Genomic DNA, 16,500 nt, shown 5'->3' with positions numbered 1-16,500 from the left:
CGACAACTGTGGTGGGTCTCATCACCAACGGTGGCGAGACACACGACAGGAGTGAGGTGAGCCACCTGGCCGGGTGGTGCACGGACAGCCATTTCTCGCTGAACATGGAGAAAACCAAGGAGATTGTTGTGGACTTCACGAGAGTGGACTCCCAGCATGCTCCCCTGAACATCAACGGTGCTGCAGTGGAGAGGGTGCGCAGCACCAAGTTCCTGGGAGTGTGTCACTAAGGATCTCTCCTGGACCAGCATCATCTCATCACTGGCCAAGGAAGCTCACCAGCGTCTCTACTTCCTGTGCAAGCTGAGAAGAGCAAGCGCCCCAACCCCCATCATGTTATCGTTCTACAGACGGACCATAGAGAGCATCCTTACCAGCTGCATCACTCTGTGGTACGGAGCTCGCACCGCATCCTGCCGCAAGACTCTCCAGCGCATAGTGAGGGCAGCTGAGAAGATCATTGGAACCTCTCTTCCCTCCCTGCAGGACATTTAGAGCACCCGCAAAAGCCCTCCGCATAGCGGGGGATGTTACCCATCCAGCTCACAGCCTCTTCAGTCTGCTGCCATCAGGGATGAGACCGCGGAGTTTGCGGGCCAGGACCAGACGACTTAAAAGACAGTTTTAGTCATCAGGCTGTCAGGAAGCTGAACTCTGCCCGCTCTACTTCTCTTGTCGTCTACCCACCTGAACTCTGAACCCCCACACACATGTGCGCACACCTCCCCACACTGGCTTCTAATTTGTAAATGTCTTTATGTGCCTTGGTACTCAGACTTTGACTATGCTGCATGTCTCCTAATCTTTGATATTTGCACATTTAATTTATACTTTTTATACTGTATATACCTTCTTTATACTGATGTTGATTATTTTTACTGTCTTTTGTAGCACCGTGGGTCCTTGAGTACCATAATTTCAATTCTCTGTATGTGCTACCCATATTGTAGAATTCACAATAAAAGTACTTTGTACCTTGTACCTGAACACGTCTCGATGTAAATACCATGAAATTAAAGCTGGAATTCTTAACTTTTGTCTCATTCATCTTTTGATCTGAAACCCAAATTGACTTTGCGCGTGGGCGGGATGATGGGGCGGGCTGCCGAAGGGAGGTGGCGGGGCGGAGAGAGCCGTGAGAGGGGTAGTGAGGGCAAACCAACCCCCATATATATATATATATATATATAATTCTTTTGTATTATATATAATAAATTACAGTATTGTGCTGCTGTGCTATTTCAGTAAACACGAGTAACTGTTTTTGGGATTGGTTCCCTTCCCAAAAAAAGGAAGAGAGAAAAAAAATAAAATAACTGGGGGGAAAAATTGGGGGGGACGGGGGGGGGGGGGGGGGGGGGGTGAAAATGAAAATCACTGAATAGGTGAATCCGCAGGTGTCGTACTGCGAGTATGCAGAGGTCGACTGTTGTGTCGTTTACAATATGTAATGCTGTGTTAACAAATTTAATGCAGCCTACATACTCTGTACTGAGCTAACCTGCTCTCTGTCTGTGTTTGTCAGGTATTTGAGTACCTGATTCTACTCCATACAGGGGAATCCTCATCAGATGCTTATCCTCTTATTCAAACACTCCTTCACTTTGACACCCGAGAATTCCTAAATGTCCTTGCCATGGTGAGTTTTCTACTTCAATATTTTTTCATATTTGTTGTTTGGTATACAGCAAAGCTAGTTGAAAGACACTCCCGTCCAAATGTATGAAAACAGAGAGGCGAAAACGTTTATTTCTGCTGTCAACTGTAAGCCTTTGGGTTTGACATCAAAACATGAACAGGATGCAAGATCAACATTCCATCTTTTATTTCCAGGGATCTAGGTCAGATATACCAGTGCTTGAGACCGCGACATATATATGTATGTATATATAAATGTGTATATATATATGTATGTATATATATATATATATATATATATGTATGTATGTATGTATATATGTATGTATATATATGTATGTATATATATATATATACGTATGTATATGTATATATGTATATATACGTATGTATATATATATATATATATATATATATATATACACGTGTGTGTGTGTGTGTGTGTGTGTATATTTTTAGATATATATCCACGTGTGTATATATTTCCACACTGAGCTATGTAGAAGTAGTAGTAGAAGTAATCCATTTATCTTTTATTCTTACAATTTTTTATTTTTTTTATTTTTTTGTGTCAGATAAAAAAATAATAATAATTTGTCACTTTCTTTTTCGATTGCCAATTGTAAATGGAAAGAACGAAGTATGCACAGAGTAGAAGCAAGCAGACCCGAACACTCGCCATCGAGTAAGGCAGAACAGGAAACAGTCAAACACCAACACGTTCCTGCAATCAAACCCTTTCGTTAGTCTAACTAAAGCCGATCTCACCATGGAGCCAGCAGTATGTGGGGCGGGATGAAGGCTGGCACATTGTATGAGGCAGCTGGCCCCTAAAACAGCCTGAGTTCTGCAAGAAAGAAAGGGAATAGGGTGACAATAATGTGATAATTCATGACCTTCAGGTATTTTGTCACAGACATGTTAAATTGTGGGGGGAAAAAAGCGTCTCATTTCAATCTGTGATTGATATTCGTCAACTGTTGTCAGATTTTGTTTTTATGAAAAAAAAAAAAAAATACAATGTATGTTGATGAGATTGGTGATAATCAGTAATAGTTGGTTTCTTCCTTCTAGACATTTGAAGACTTGAATGACAAACAAGCCATCGAATACCAGCAGAGGATAGTGGACATTTTGCTTCAGGTAAAATGATAGTGGTCAACATATGAGTATAACCCTTTTGAAAATAGTTTTTTTAATCAATTTTCGGACTGCAACTAATGATTATTTTAATAATTGATTAATTGATCGATTCCGTTTTGGGGACCGGGGTTTAAATCCCGGCCCTACCTTGCATGCTCTCCCCGTGCCTGCGTGGGCTTTCTCCGGGCACTCCGGTTTCCTTCTACATCCCAAAAACATGCGTGGTAGGTTGATTGGAGACTCAAAATTGCCAGTAGGTGTGAATGTGAGTGCGAATGCGTGTTTGTTTCTATGTGCCCTGCAATTGGCTGCGACCGGTTCAAGCCTCCCGCCCGAAGATAGCTGGGATAGGTTCCATCAGCCCGTGACCCTAGTGAGGATCAGCGGGAAAGAAAATGGATGGATGGATAGATGCTCAATTTTTATTTATTTTTGGATGAATCGGATAAAAAAAAAAAAAACATTCAGATTTCCATTCCTTTATTCAAAAACAGCACATTATTTCAAATTGGCAGTGGACGAAAGTGTGCAAACAGGTTGCTGTATGAACAGCTAGAGCTCTTACAGTAATAAATCATGACTCATTTAAAAAAACAAAAGCTAAATGTTAAATAGCTTTACAGTAGGCCACTTTGTATGTTATACAATATCTGCCAAGTATAGTATAAAAAAATAGTAAAGTGCATAAAAATAGGTATTTTGATTTGTTTAAATTAGACCTGAGCTCTCAGAACAGTAAATGATAATAAAGAAAAATGGTGAGAGCATATACAGATACTCAGAAATGTATAATTAACCAAAAAATGACTTTGTATTAAGCATAATTACTAATTCCCACTTGTTAGAAATTAAATGAGAAGTGATGGTTAGGTTGTAGTCAGCTGCTCTGGAAGTCCAGCCATCACATATATGTGACACTGTCTCTGTCGACATCAATGACTCCAATACTGTTGTCTTCACCACTGTTTATTTGTGTTAGTATTGCATATCGTAGTTCATATGTCTGCTCCATCTTCGCCACAGCACTGTATGGTTGAAGCTCCTTGCATTTGAACACTGCCAGGGACTAACATTATGTTCTGTGCACAGACAAAGCTCTGCAGGCAGTTTGCTTGCAAAGAATTTGTTGAGTTGCAAATATATCTGTGTTCATCAATGTTTGTCAATGAAGTATGGTGACAGGCAGAACAATTAAATGCTCTTCCGGTGACCCCGGACTGGGCGGTACGGTGGCCGACTGGTTAGAGCGTCAGCCTCACAGTTCTGAGGTGCGGGGTTCAATCCCCGTCCCCGCCTGTGTGGGGTTTGCATGTTCTCCCCGTGCCTTCATGGGTTTTCTCCGGGCACTCCGGTTTCCTCCCACATCCCAAAAACATGCATTAATTGGAGACTCTAAATTGCCCGGAGGCACGACTGTGAGTGTGAATGGTTGTTAGTTTCTATGTGCCCTGCGATTGGCTGGCAACCAGTTCAGGGTGTACCCCGCCTCCTGCCCGATGACAGCTGGGATAGGCTTCAGCACGCCCGCGACCCTAGTGAGGAGAAGCGGCTCAGAAAATGGATGGATGGATGGAGACCCCGGACTGTTGAACAGCTGAAGCTGTACATCAAGCAAGAATGGGAAATAATTCCACCTACAAAGCTTCAACAATTAGTGTCCTCAGTTCCCAAACGTTTATTGATTGTTGTTAAAAGAAAAGGTGATGTAACACAGGTAAACCTGACCCTGTTCCAGCTTTTTGGGAACATGTTGCAGCCAAAAGATTCTAAGTTAATGATTATTTGCTAAAAACAATAAAGTTTATCAGTTTGAACATTAAATATCTTGTCTTTGTAGTGTATTCAATTAAATATAGGTTGAACAAATTTGCAAATCATTGTATTCTGTTTTTATTTATGTTTAACACAATGTCCCAACTTCATTCGAATAGGGGTTGTATAATATGCTTTTGTTTAAGCAGTGTTTGTTTTTTAATTTAAATATATTTTTTATTGGTTTTATTGAAGTTATTCTTCAGGATTTTTCAATAGAATTTTTAGTTTTTATTCAGTTGTAGTACATTCTTATTTTTAAAACTACCTTATGTAACCCATTGCATAAAAATAAATGGGTCAGTTTTTCATACATACTGTTTCTGATTATTGTTCTCTGTGTGAGTAATATCACTTGATCAAACATTTTCTAACATACCATAGAACAAAATAAGTAACGTAAGAATGATTATTGCTGATATCAGATCGGACTGATATTGTTATCAGCCAAAACTCAAGGCTGCAATATCTGCATCGGATCAGAAGTGAAAAAGTTGGATCAGGACATCTCCACTACTGAGGTTATTTTGATGGTACAGTTTCCTTTGTATTCCATCCAATATGTTTTTCTTGTTACCTAGGTGATGGTGGACAACCCAGACTTTACACCATGCCAGGTTGGCGGGCTTTTCACGTTTTTGGCTCGGCAGCTGTCTAAACCAAACAACACACTTTTTGTAAACAGAAATTTATTCGACCAGGTAAGCGCTTCCTGTCCAGTTTCCATGTTATACATTATACATAATATATACTATAATTGTCTGAGACAGACAAACCATTTTTTTTAACAGTTAATTAACTAGGTCACCAATTATATTTTGCCAGTGTCTGAGTTATGACCCTAAAAAAATTTAACATACATTTTCTACTCCAGTGGTATTTTAAATAATTGTAATGTCTCACATTCCCGCATATATATATACATATTAGGGGTTGTACCAATTGGTAGACTAATCGACGCGTCGACTTTTCCACTGCGCAATGGCGGTTATAGCTTGTACACAAATGATCGCCAGTCATGTATTTTTGACATGGACGGTTTTCTGAAAAGGCTAAAGCTAACACTATTTGACGAGCTGTAAATTCTCACCACCAAACACCCTCACAATATACTGTGGCGTTTGCTTACACTATGAGATGGAGGCAAGCCATGGTCGATTAATAACCTCTTTATTGTCGAGGTGAACGCTTAATGTGTCAAAGAAAAATTTCCCTCCGTTCTTAACTCACTCGCAAGTTGTGTGTGTGTGTGTGTGTGTGTGTGTGTGTGTGTGTGTGTGTGTGTGCCTGTTCTCTGTTCACGGCACCGCCTAGGACCACCCCCTGACGCATTCAGGGACTGTCAAAGAAAGTCTGATTTTATAAAAGTCTTGCAACAACATTCCCTGTAACACCAACTGAAGGTTTCCTGAAATACATTGTGGAAAACTGTTGCCACCTCTTTAATTTTGTTTTCAACTTCATACTATTCTTATATATTGTAGCAAGTAGCGGGCCTGTTGCGTTACCTGAATTGTTGTTCAAGGTGTATACATTCCGACGGTACTGTAACTGTATCTGAATGTGAATGGATGAATGTGTAGGTAGGTGTTGTGTGTCGTCAGCAAAGCAGCCAGACAGTGTGTGAGTGAGGGAGAAGTTTTGAGCCTACAGCGGTGTAGTTATTTATTTATTTTTACATTGGTGTGCGAGTTGAGAAAAATCCATTCGTCATCTATTAGTCGACTCGACTATCATCATCTTAGCATCGACTACAAAAAACGATGGTCATTTAACCACGACTATCTATTTTTTCATTTTTCCCTACTTTGAAGAGTTACTGTATATTCAGCCATTTTCTGTACCGCTCATCCCCATTAAGGAGGTAGGTGTGCTTGAGCCTATCCCAGCTGACTTTACAGAGGCAGGGTACACCCTGGACTGGTCGCTAGCCAATTGCAAGGCACAGTTATTTCCCAAATATGTTATTCTCAGTCAGGTTTATTTAAGTCACAATGGTTTAGGTGGTGGAATCGCTACAGCGTGGGCATGTGGCAAGCATATATGCTTCACAGTCAAAGGTGATGGGTTCAAATCTCATCGCAGACCTTTCTGAGCAGCATTTAAATGTTTGTTAATTTTAAACCAATTGACGAGGTACAAAAAAAAAAAATAAAAAAAAAAAAAAATATATATATATATATATAAATGAGAAACAGGGTGGCACGGTGGATGACTGGTTAGCACATCTGCCTCACAGTTCTGAGGACTGGGGTTCAAATCCCGGCCCCGCCTGTGTGGAGTTTGCATGTTCTCCCCATGCATGCGTGAGTTTTCTCCTGGTACTCCGGTTTCCTCCCGCATCCCAAAAACATGCATGGTAGGTTGATTGGCAACTCTAAATTGCCCATAGGTGTGAATGTGAGTGCGGATGGTTGTTTGTTTATATGCGCCGTGCGGTTGGCTGGCGACCAGTTCGGGGTGTACCGCGCTTCTCGCCCGAAGATAGCTGAGATAGGCTCCAGCACGCCCGCCGCGGGACCCTCGTGAGGAGAAGCGGAACAGAAAATTAGAATTAGAATTAATCGATAAATGAGGAACAAGAGTGAGAGCGCACTCACACTTAGTTTTTTCCATATCATGCATGGGCTTGATTAGAGCAGTCTCCATGCTATGGTGTTGTCTTAGGCCAACTTCTCAGGGCTCATAGTTGGACATAAATTTTTGTTGTAGCACCTTGCCTTTCCAGGACCTTATTTCATGTTTCAAGTTGAGTTAAAACCAAACAAACTAATCAATGCCAACCAACAACATTACAACAATCAAAACACCTCTCAAACAAAAAAGGGGATCATAATCACTTTGAAGTGACTTACTATTTCCCCTTTTCCTTATACTTTTCATAGTCTTTTTTCTGTACTTTTGTTTTTTTAACCAGTAGTGTACAGTGGAACCTCGATATAACGGACCCCGATATAACGGCTATCGGATAAAACCGACTGTCAGGATCTAACAATAGACAGGTTTACATCAAGACTTTTTTTTGTCATTCCGATTGAAATCATTCCGATTGAAGATGTCTGGTCAACTGTTTACATGTGATCTATTCCGATTGGGTGTATACATGTGCACTACATTTCATCGAAACAGCTGTGAGATGCGCACTTCGTCATGAACATCACGTCATTTATCAAGATGGAGGTCCGTTGTCTATTCAGCACAGTAGTTGGGATTGTTTTTATACAGTGGGTACAGAAAGTATTCAGACCACCTTAAATTTTTCACTGTCATATTGCAGCCATTTGCTAAAATCATTTGTTAATTTTTTTCCTCAATGTACACACAGCACCCCATATTGACAGAAAAAAACGGAATTGTTGAAATTTTTGTAGAGTTACTAAAAAAGAAAAACTGAAATATCACACAGCCATAAGTATTCAGACTCTTTGCTCAGTATTTAGTAGAAGCACCCATTTGAGCTAATACAGCCATGAGTCTTTTTGGGAATGATGCAACACGTTTTTCACACCTGGATTTGGGGATCCTCTGCCATTCCTTCATGCAGATCCTCTCCAGTTCTGTCAGGTCGTATGGTGAACATTGGTGGACAGCCATTTTCAGGTCTCTCCAGAGATGCTCAATTGGGTTTAAGTCAGGGCTCTGGCTGGGTAATTCAAGAACAGTCATGGAATTGTTCTGAAGCCATTGTTTGTTACTTTAGCTGTGTGCTTAGGTTCATTGTCTTGTTAGAAGGTGAACCTTCTGCCCAGTCTGAGGTCCTGAACACTCTGGAGAGGGTTTTCGTCCAGCATATTCCTGTACTTGGCCACATTCATCTTTCCTTCAATTGTATCCAGTCGTCCTGTCCCTGCAGCTGAAAAACAGCCCCACAGCATGATGCTGCCACCACCATGCTTCACCGTATTGGACAGGTGATGAGCAGTGCCTGTTTTCTCCGCAGATACCGCTTAGAATTAAAGCCAAAAAGTTCTATCTTGGTCTCATCAGACCAGAGAATCTTATTTCTCACCATCTTGGAGTCTTTCAGGTGTTTTTTTAAAAGCAAACTCGACGGGGGCTTTCATGTGTTTTGCACTGAGGAGAGGTTTCCCTCGGGCCACTCTGCCATAAAACCCCGACCTGGTGGAGGGCTGCAGTGATGATTGACTTTGTAGAACTTTGTCCCATCTCCCGACTGCATCTCTGGAGCTCAGCCACAGTGATCTTTGGGTTCTTCTTGACCTCTCTCACCAAGTCTCTTCTCCCCCGATTGCTCAGTTTGGCCTGACGGCTATCTCTAGAAAGGGTTCTGGAGGGTTCGTCTTCCATTTAAGGATTATGGAGGCCACTGTGCTCTTAGGAACGTTAAGTGCAGCAGACCTTTTTTTTTTTTTTTTTTTTTTAACCTTGGTCACATCTGTACCTTGTCACAATTCTGTCTCTGAGCTCTTCAGGCAGTTCCTTTGACCTCATTATTCTCATTTGCTCTGACATGCAATGTGATCTGTAAGGTCTTATCTAGACAGGTGTGTGGCTTTCCTAATCAAGTCCAATCAGTATAATCAAACACAGCTAGACTCCAATGAAGGTGTAGAACCATCTCAAGGATGATCAGAAGAAATGGACATCAGCCGAGCTAAATGTGAGTGTGACAGCAAAAGGTCTGAATACTGACTGTGATATTTCAGCTTTTTAAATAAATCTGCAAAAATTTCAACAATTCCGTTTTTTCCCTGTCAATATGGGGTGCTGTGTGTACCTTAATGAGGGAAAAAATGAACTTCAATGATTTTTGCAAATGGCTGCAATATAACAGAGAGTTAACAATTTAAGGGGTCTGAAAACTTTCCGTACCCACTGTAAGTATTTAAAATGCATTGAGGAAAAAAAATTAACGTAAATGGGCGGCACGGTAGTCGACTGATTGGATCGTCTGCCTCACAGTTCTGATGACCGTGGTTCAATTCCCGGCCCTGCCTGTGTGGAGTTTGCATGTTCTCCCCGTGCCTGCGTGGGTTTTCTCTGGGCACTCCGGTTTCCTCCCACATCCCAAAAACATGCATGGTAGGTTAATTGAAGACTCTAATTTAACCCGTAGGTGTATGTGATTGCGAATGGTTGTTTGTTTATATGTGCCCTGCGACTGGCTGGCAACCAGTTAAGGGTGTACCCCGCCTCATGCCCAATGATAGCTGGGATAAGCTCCAGCACTCCCGCGACCCTTGTGAGGATAAGCGGCTCAGAGAATGGATGGACTTTAGCAAATGGCTGCAATATAACAGAGTGAAAAATGTAAGGGGGTCAGCAGTTCTTTGGTCCAATGACCCCTGAGACAATTGTATGCGCATGTGGATCAGAGCAAGGCATGATTTAAATTTGTACAGAGCCCCTAAGGTGACATGAAGAAGAAAAAAAAATTGTTCCCTTACAATCCTTGCTGGGTTAAGGCACAGGAGCTTCTAAAGACACTCTTTTAGTAGACATAGGCTCAGGAAGCCACAATCTTTTTATTTATTTTTCACTCACTTTTGTCAAAAAACGTTATGCGACTCGGTGGTCCTTGCTGCACCACAGTGTTAACGATCAAATGGTTATCGCTGTGGCCGTTGAACGATATTTCTCTTCATATTTGCAGACCAGTCTACTTGTTCAAACTACTATATTGAAATTGTTCAACTATACAAGTGTCCAAGTTGTAAATAAATGTGAAAAATGACATTGTCTGACACGGAAGATATTTTACTAGACCAAATGATTTAACACGATGCAGCATTGACAGTAAAATAAAGCCAGACTCCGTCCACTGTGATTATATCGTGATTTTGACGGAATCTACTTATTTCCATCAAATGTCACGTATGTGAGAATGGCGACTCCAAGTGGACCACAATAACACAACAATATAAGTCATATTAACACACACACATTGACAACAATATTGACAATTTGTAGTATTTGCAAGCATTATGTTTGCAACGTAATCATGTCGAATGTTAACCTGCACTGTTTTTTCAAAACTAGTTTGATTACACTTAAAATAAGACTGATCACCTAAAAAGTTACTTGTTGTTTGACAATTTTTACTTGTTTCAAGCTATTTGTTACTTTAAATAAATAGAAAAAAATTGCCAGTGGAGTAAGAAAAAAAAAAAACTTAATCTACTGGCAATTTTCTCAAATTTATTTCAAGTAAAAATTAGACAGAAACAAGTGAAAATTGTCTAAAACAAGTTACTTTTTAGGTGGTGAGTCTTACTTAGGTTTGACTAGAAATAAGAGATATTCTTCGTAAGATTATGAGTTTTTGCAGTGTGTACTGAATTGTACATTTCTACATGTTGAAATTCTGTGTATCCTATTCCTGTTCAGACAAAAAACGGTGAAAGCAAGTCTTCCATGTCAGACGTGTCGGGTTTGACGTTTGTTGAAAACTTGAATGGTTAAACAAACTTGAATGGTTAAACAACTTTGATGTAGTGGTTTGAACAAATAACAGATCTATGGGTACAAAAAGAAATACCGTACAATTGCCACAGTGGTAACCACTTCAACCAGAACATTTTCCGACTAAAGTGTGACTGAAAAACAAACAAGTGCGACTTCCTGAGTTTGTGTCAACTAAAAAAAATGACTTGCCTCACAATAATGATTTTTTTTGTCATCCATGTCACCTTAAGAGCTACGTAAATTCCTGCAGTTGTTAGGTCAAAACCCTTTTCTCAGAACAAAACTTATGTTCCTGGTAATTCAGCCTCTAAGTGGCTAAAAATCAGAATTGCATTTCCAAATTCACAAAATAATTACAAGAAAAATTCCTTTGTGCTAAAGCACACAGATCTCAGTGATGAAAGGAGAGCCTGTAATTTGATCGAGTACAAACCGTTCTTCTGGCATTGGAAAGGCAAAACAAGTCTGCATGAATGTTTCTCCGAATCAAATTCAGAACAGAGGAGACAAAAATGACTGAATAATAATATACAAGCCACCAGTAGGGATGAGTAATTGGAAACAGGACATGAGGCAATCTCTAAATGCTTCACTCAATTCGCTACCTGCAACTAGTTAGCATAAAAGTTTTACTGAGTGAAGCGGAAATGCGATACTCATTCCTCAATTACGTCAACCATACCTTTCTGCAGTCAATGGTTCCTTGATGGATTCTTGAGGTACAATTTCTAGTGTTACAACTTAATTCATCTCCCATAAAAAAATTGTTGAATTTGGCTTGTCTTTTGAATGATCCATTGTAGAGCTGTGACACAATGTTATGTGTCAGGCCACACGCAATCATTTCACCATCCACTTCATTGTCTGTGAAGAGAGGTCACACGTGCTCACGCATGCACGCACACACACACGCACAAACACACATAGCATCTTGGGAAAAAAAAAAAAGGATCTGGCTCATGCTTAGGTTAAATAATGAATTAATTTGTAAAATATGCCACTGGATATCGTCAACGCGTTCGACCTCAGAAGGTTAAACTGAAGATAGCAAGCTTTGTGTTATTCCCGCCCTTAGCACCCTCAACTGGAAGTTAGCTAGCTCGAGCTATTCCCGCTATTCATTCAGGTAGCTGCTAGCCTTCAAGCTAGCTTGCTAGTTTCCACACACAATTAAAGGTCAGAGGACAAAGATTTAAATTTCTTTTCTGATAACTCTATAACCCATTTACAAACCACATCTGCCATTTCGAAGTGATTATATGGCAGATATACAACAGTTAAATCGATAAATATAATGCAGAATGCGCCTTCTGCTTTTTGCATCAGCGCCTTCTGGTCTTTGTCTCTTTCCAGCTCTGTGACGTCACACAACCCAAACATCCTGTTCTTTCGGCGTAGTGTGCTATTGTGCCATGCTGTTGTTCCCGTCCTTGTATAATTGTTGTCGTATGATTTAACGATATCACGATGGTTTATTGTGGCATTTGGTTGTACAAATGGTTCAGGCAGCGGGAAGAGTTTTTTTTTTCTTTTTTGCGGGGGGGGCTTTCCAAGTGGAAAAGGAATATGTGTCCAGTGGTTAGGCAAAGTCAATCGACAGGGGAAGAAACGTGCTCAGCTATGCATGCCTAGCAAGCATTCCAAACTGTGCCGATCACTTTGAACTGGTGTGTTTTGAGAAACACTTAGCAAAAAGCATTGGATACAGAGGCAGAGGCTGAAACCAGCTACGGTGCCAACTATTTTTCCTACGCCGATCGGGAACTCAACCCCCAGCAAGAGAACTAAATCTCATAGCCGCCACGATGCAGCAGCGAAGCGGCGCAGACAAGAGGTGAGCATTTCCTTGTACAACCCCAATTCCAATGAAGTTGGGACGTTGTGCTATTTAATGTTCAAAGAGATAAACTTTGTTTTTAGCAAATAATCATTAATTTAGAATTTTATGGCTGCAACACGTTCCAAAAAAGCTGGGACAGGTGTCAAAAAAGAATGAGAAAGTTTAGGAATGCTCATCAAACACCTGTTTGGAACATCCCACAGGTGAACAGGCTAATTGGGAACAGGTGGGTGCCATGATTGGGTATAAAAGGAGCTTCCCTGAATTGCTTTGTCATTCACAAGCAAAGATGGGGCGAGGTTCACCTATTTGTGAACAAGTGCGTGAGAAAAGAGTCTAACAGTTTAAGGACAATGTTCCTCAATGTACAATTGCAAGGAATTTAGTGTTTTCATCATCTACGGTCCATATCATCATCAAAAGGTTGAGAGAATCTGGAGAAATCATTGCATGTAAGGGCAAGGCGGAAAACCAACATTGAATGCCTGTGACCTTCGATCCCTAAGGCGGCACTGCACATGGGCTCAGGAACACTTCAGAAAACCAATGTCAGTAAATACAGTTCGGCACTACATCCGTAAGTGCAACTTAAAACTCTACTATGCAAAGCAAAAGACATTTATCAACAACACCCAGAAACACTGCCGGCTTCTCTGGGCCTGAGCTCATCTAAGATGGACTGATGCAAAGTAGAAAAGTGTTCTGTGGTCCGACGAGTCCACATTTCTAATTGTTTTTGGAAATTGTGGATGTCGTGTCCTCCGGGCCAAAGAGGAAAATAACCATTATGGACGCGAAGTTCAAAAGCCAGCATCTGTGATGGTATGGGGCTGTGTTAGTGCCAATGGCATGGGTAACTTACACATCTGTGAAGGCACCATTAATGCTGAAAGGTACATAAAGGTTTTGGAGAAATATATGCTGCCGTTCAAGCAACGTCTTTTTCCATGGACGCCCCTGCTTATTTCAGCAAGACGATGCCAAACCACATTCTGCATGTGTTACAACAGCGTGGCTTTGTAGTAAAAGAGTGCGGGTACTAGACCAGACCTGTCTCCCATTGAAAATGTGTGGCACATTATGAAGCATAAAATACGACAACGGAGACCCCGGACTGTTGAACAGCTGAAGCTGTACATCAAGCAAGAATGGGAAATAATTCCACCGACAAAGCTTCAACACTCAGGACTTAATGTCCTCAGTTGCCAAGCGTTTATTGAATGTTGTTAAAAGAAAAGGTGATGTGACACAGTGGTAAACATGACCCTGTCCCAGCTTTTTTGGAACGTGTTGTAGCCATAAAATTCAAAGTTTGATTATTTGCTAAAAACAATAATGTTTATCACACAAAGAGGCCATACTGTATGTTTTCAAGTGTATGTGTGTATTTCTGCTATCATATGGCAATGTACAGCAAGAAGCAGAAGAAACGATGCCCCCCTTAAGACCAGTCAATGAGAGATGCACATGGAGGCAGACGTAACTTGTAAGACTGGCAATCAATAGTAATCATGAGCTAACAGGAGATGGCACATCGCTCAGGCTTTTTCTACTGTGTTGTGCCGCGACACAAAGCAGCACATCATTTCTTGTAGCGTTGGATCAATAGATAAACATTTGCAAACCCTTTTGTGATATTACAACCTTAATTGCGCATTCCTGTCATCACTGGATTATTTGTTTTCTCCCCCAGTGGTTAGCCATCCAAGGTTTTCAGTGTGTGATAATTTACCTGCATCGGGTTCATATATATTATATTATATTATGTATATTATTTGCTAAAAACAACGTTTATCAGTTTGAACATTAAATATCTTGTCTTTGTAGTGTATTCAATTAAATATAGGTTGAACATGATTTGCAAATCATTGTATTCTGTTTTTATCTGTTTAACACAACGTCCCAACTTCATTGGAAATGGGGTTGTATATACCTAGGACTCTATTTTGGCTACTATGCACTGGGGAGTAGGAAAAAAGGACCCACACAGTACTTTTCAGTACTGTCGTCTGTACTTTTTCCTATATGACAAGCCAACAGACACACGGCAAAGACTTTGTGTGCGGCGTGTTATAACGTCGAGCAAGGGGCACACAATATGTAGGAATACTGCATCCTATGTAAAAGCTTGTGCCGTGTCACTGAAACATATATGAATATATAATACGTATAGTCTCTCAAAAATATGGGCACCCCTGGGGTGGGATTATTTCATGCTATGAGTATATAAAAAGACATACTTTTGACATCGGTACATCGAGCCAGTGGCCACTCACTTTTTCTATTGTACAGCTGCTACTTGGCTGCTCGTCGTTGTCACTGTCTCATCGGCTCAAATATGTACGCTTTGACGATGTCAAATTCACTTGGGTGATCCTGTACGTCGGAATCCTCCACCTGCACATATTACAACACATTGCTCGCCATTGCGTATAGTGTGTAGCACGCTGTTTGTCAATTGCAACGTCACGTCTGGTAGCCCTTGCGGTGGATAGAGTAAGCACACCTCAGTGTCTTGAGCTTCAGGTATGTTCGGAGAGGACTCAATATGCGTCATAAAAACCTACTTTTTAGATTAACTATGGTTGAAAACTTGCTGTAAATTACGTGCATGTATTACAGAACATATAAACAATGCAAATATGAATTGTAACTGACCACATAACATCTTTGTCATCTGACCTTTAAAATAATACTGAACAAGCTAACAACGCTACAGTTAACTTGCCTTGAACCGTTAACCATTTTCAATTAAGTCAAAGGGAATTCTTCAGAGTTCATAGGCTAATAACGTCGGTGTCTCAACTAGCTTACAACCTGACCGAGTTCCATTACATTTCAACCAAATATAAATATTAAATTACGTCCACGTCCCGAGCCAGCTTCTATAGCCGGGGATCGGATCGCCAAGGTCCCTGCCATCGGCCACCGCCCAGCTCACACTGCACCCAACCCCTATGGCCCCTCCTGCAGGTGGTGAGCCCATGGGTAGGGGGACCCACATTACCCTTTTGGGCTTCCCTTCAAGCCCACCGCCTGGCCTGGCTGCAGAGGGGGAACGGGAAAAGGGAACCTCAATCCATTAATATTTTTCATCATAGGAGTCTTTTAGCCATGCTTTGTCTGGTCCCTCACCTCAGACCTGTTTGCCATGGGTGACCCTACCAGGGGCGTGAAGCCCCAGACAACTTAGCTTCGAGGATAATTTGGACGCACAAACCCCTCCACCACGATAAGGTGACGGCTTCCAGGAGAGCTCTCCCTGAGAGATAGGGTGAGAAGCTCGGTCATCCGGGAGGAGCTCAAAGTGGTGGAGCTCAAAGTGAGGTGTTCTGGGCATATCCCACCGGGAGGAGACCCCGGACACGCTGGCGAGACTGTCTCCCAGCTGGCCTCGGCGCGCCTCTTTGTAGTTAATGATTATTTTCTCGTTCCTCTTTTAGACCAATAAGCTTAAAAACAATAAAGTTGGATCAGTTTGAACATTAAATATCGTCTTTGTAGTGTTTTCAATTAAATATAGGTTGAACATGATTTGCAAATCATTGTATTCTGTTTTTATTTATGTTTAACACAAAGTCCCAACTTCATTGGAATTGGGGTTGTACATTTGTATATTCATTCATTCATCTTCCGTACCG

The 16,500-nt window shown here is 41.1% G+C and overlaps 1 protein-coding gene across 5 annotated transcripts in view; it reads left to right on the top strand.

Moving 5' to 3' along the window:
* Positions 1–16,500, top strand: part of vps8 (VPS8 subunit of CORVET complex) — a 253,578-nt gene that overhangs the window by 138,174 nt on the left and 98,904 nt on the right. For all 5 annotated transcript variants that reach the window (XM_061690460.1, XM_061690459.1, XM_061690463.1 and 2 more), the window contains 3 exons: positions 1,526–1,639; positions 2,713–2,781; positions 5,175–5,294. In XM_061690460.1, the coding sequence (XP_061546444.1) occupies positions 1,526–1,639; positions 2,713–2,781; positions 5,175–5,294 (303 nt within the window). The remainder of the gene's footprint in view (positions 1–1,525; positions 1,640–2,712; positions 2,782–5,174; positions 5,295–16,500) is intronic.

This window comes from Phycodurus eques, chromosome 11 (genome assembly GCF_024500275.1).
Source record: "Phycodurus eques isolate BA_2022a chromosome 11, UOR_Pequ_1.1, whole genome shotgun sequence".
NCBI classification, from domain to species: Eukaryota; Metazoa; Chordata; class Actinopteri; order Syngnathiformes; family Syngnathidae; genus Phycodurus; species Phycodurus eques.
Note: the sequence above shows the minus strand (reverse complement) of the source record. Positions and strands in the feature narration are given on the sequence as shown.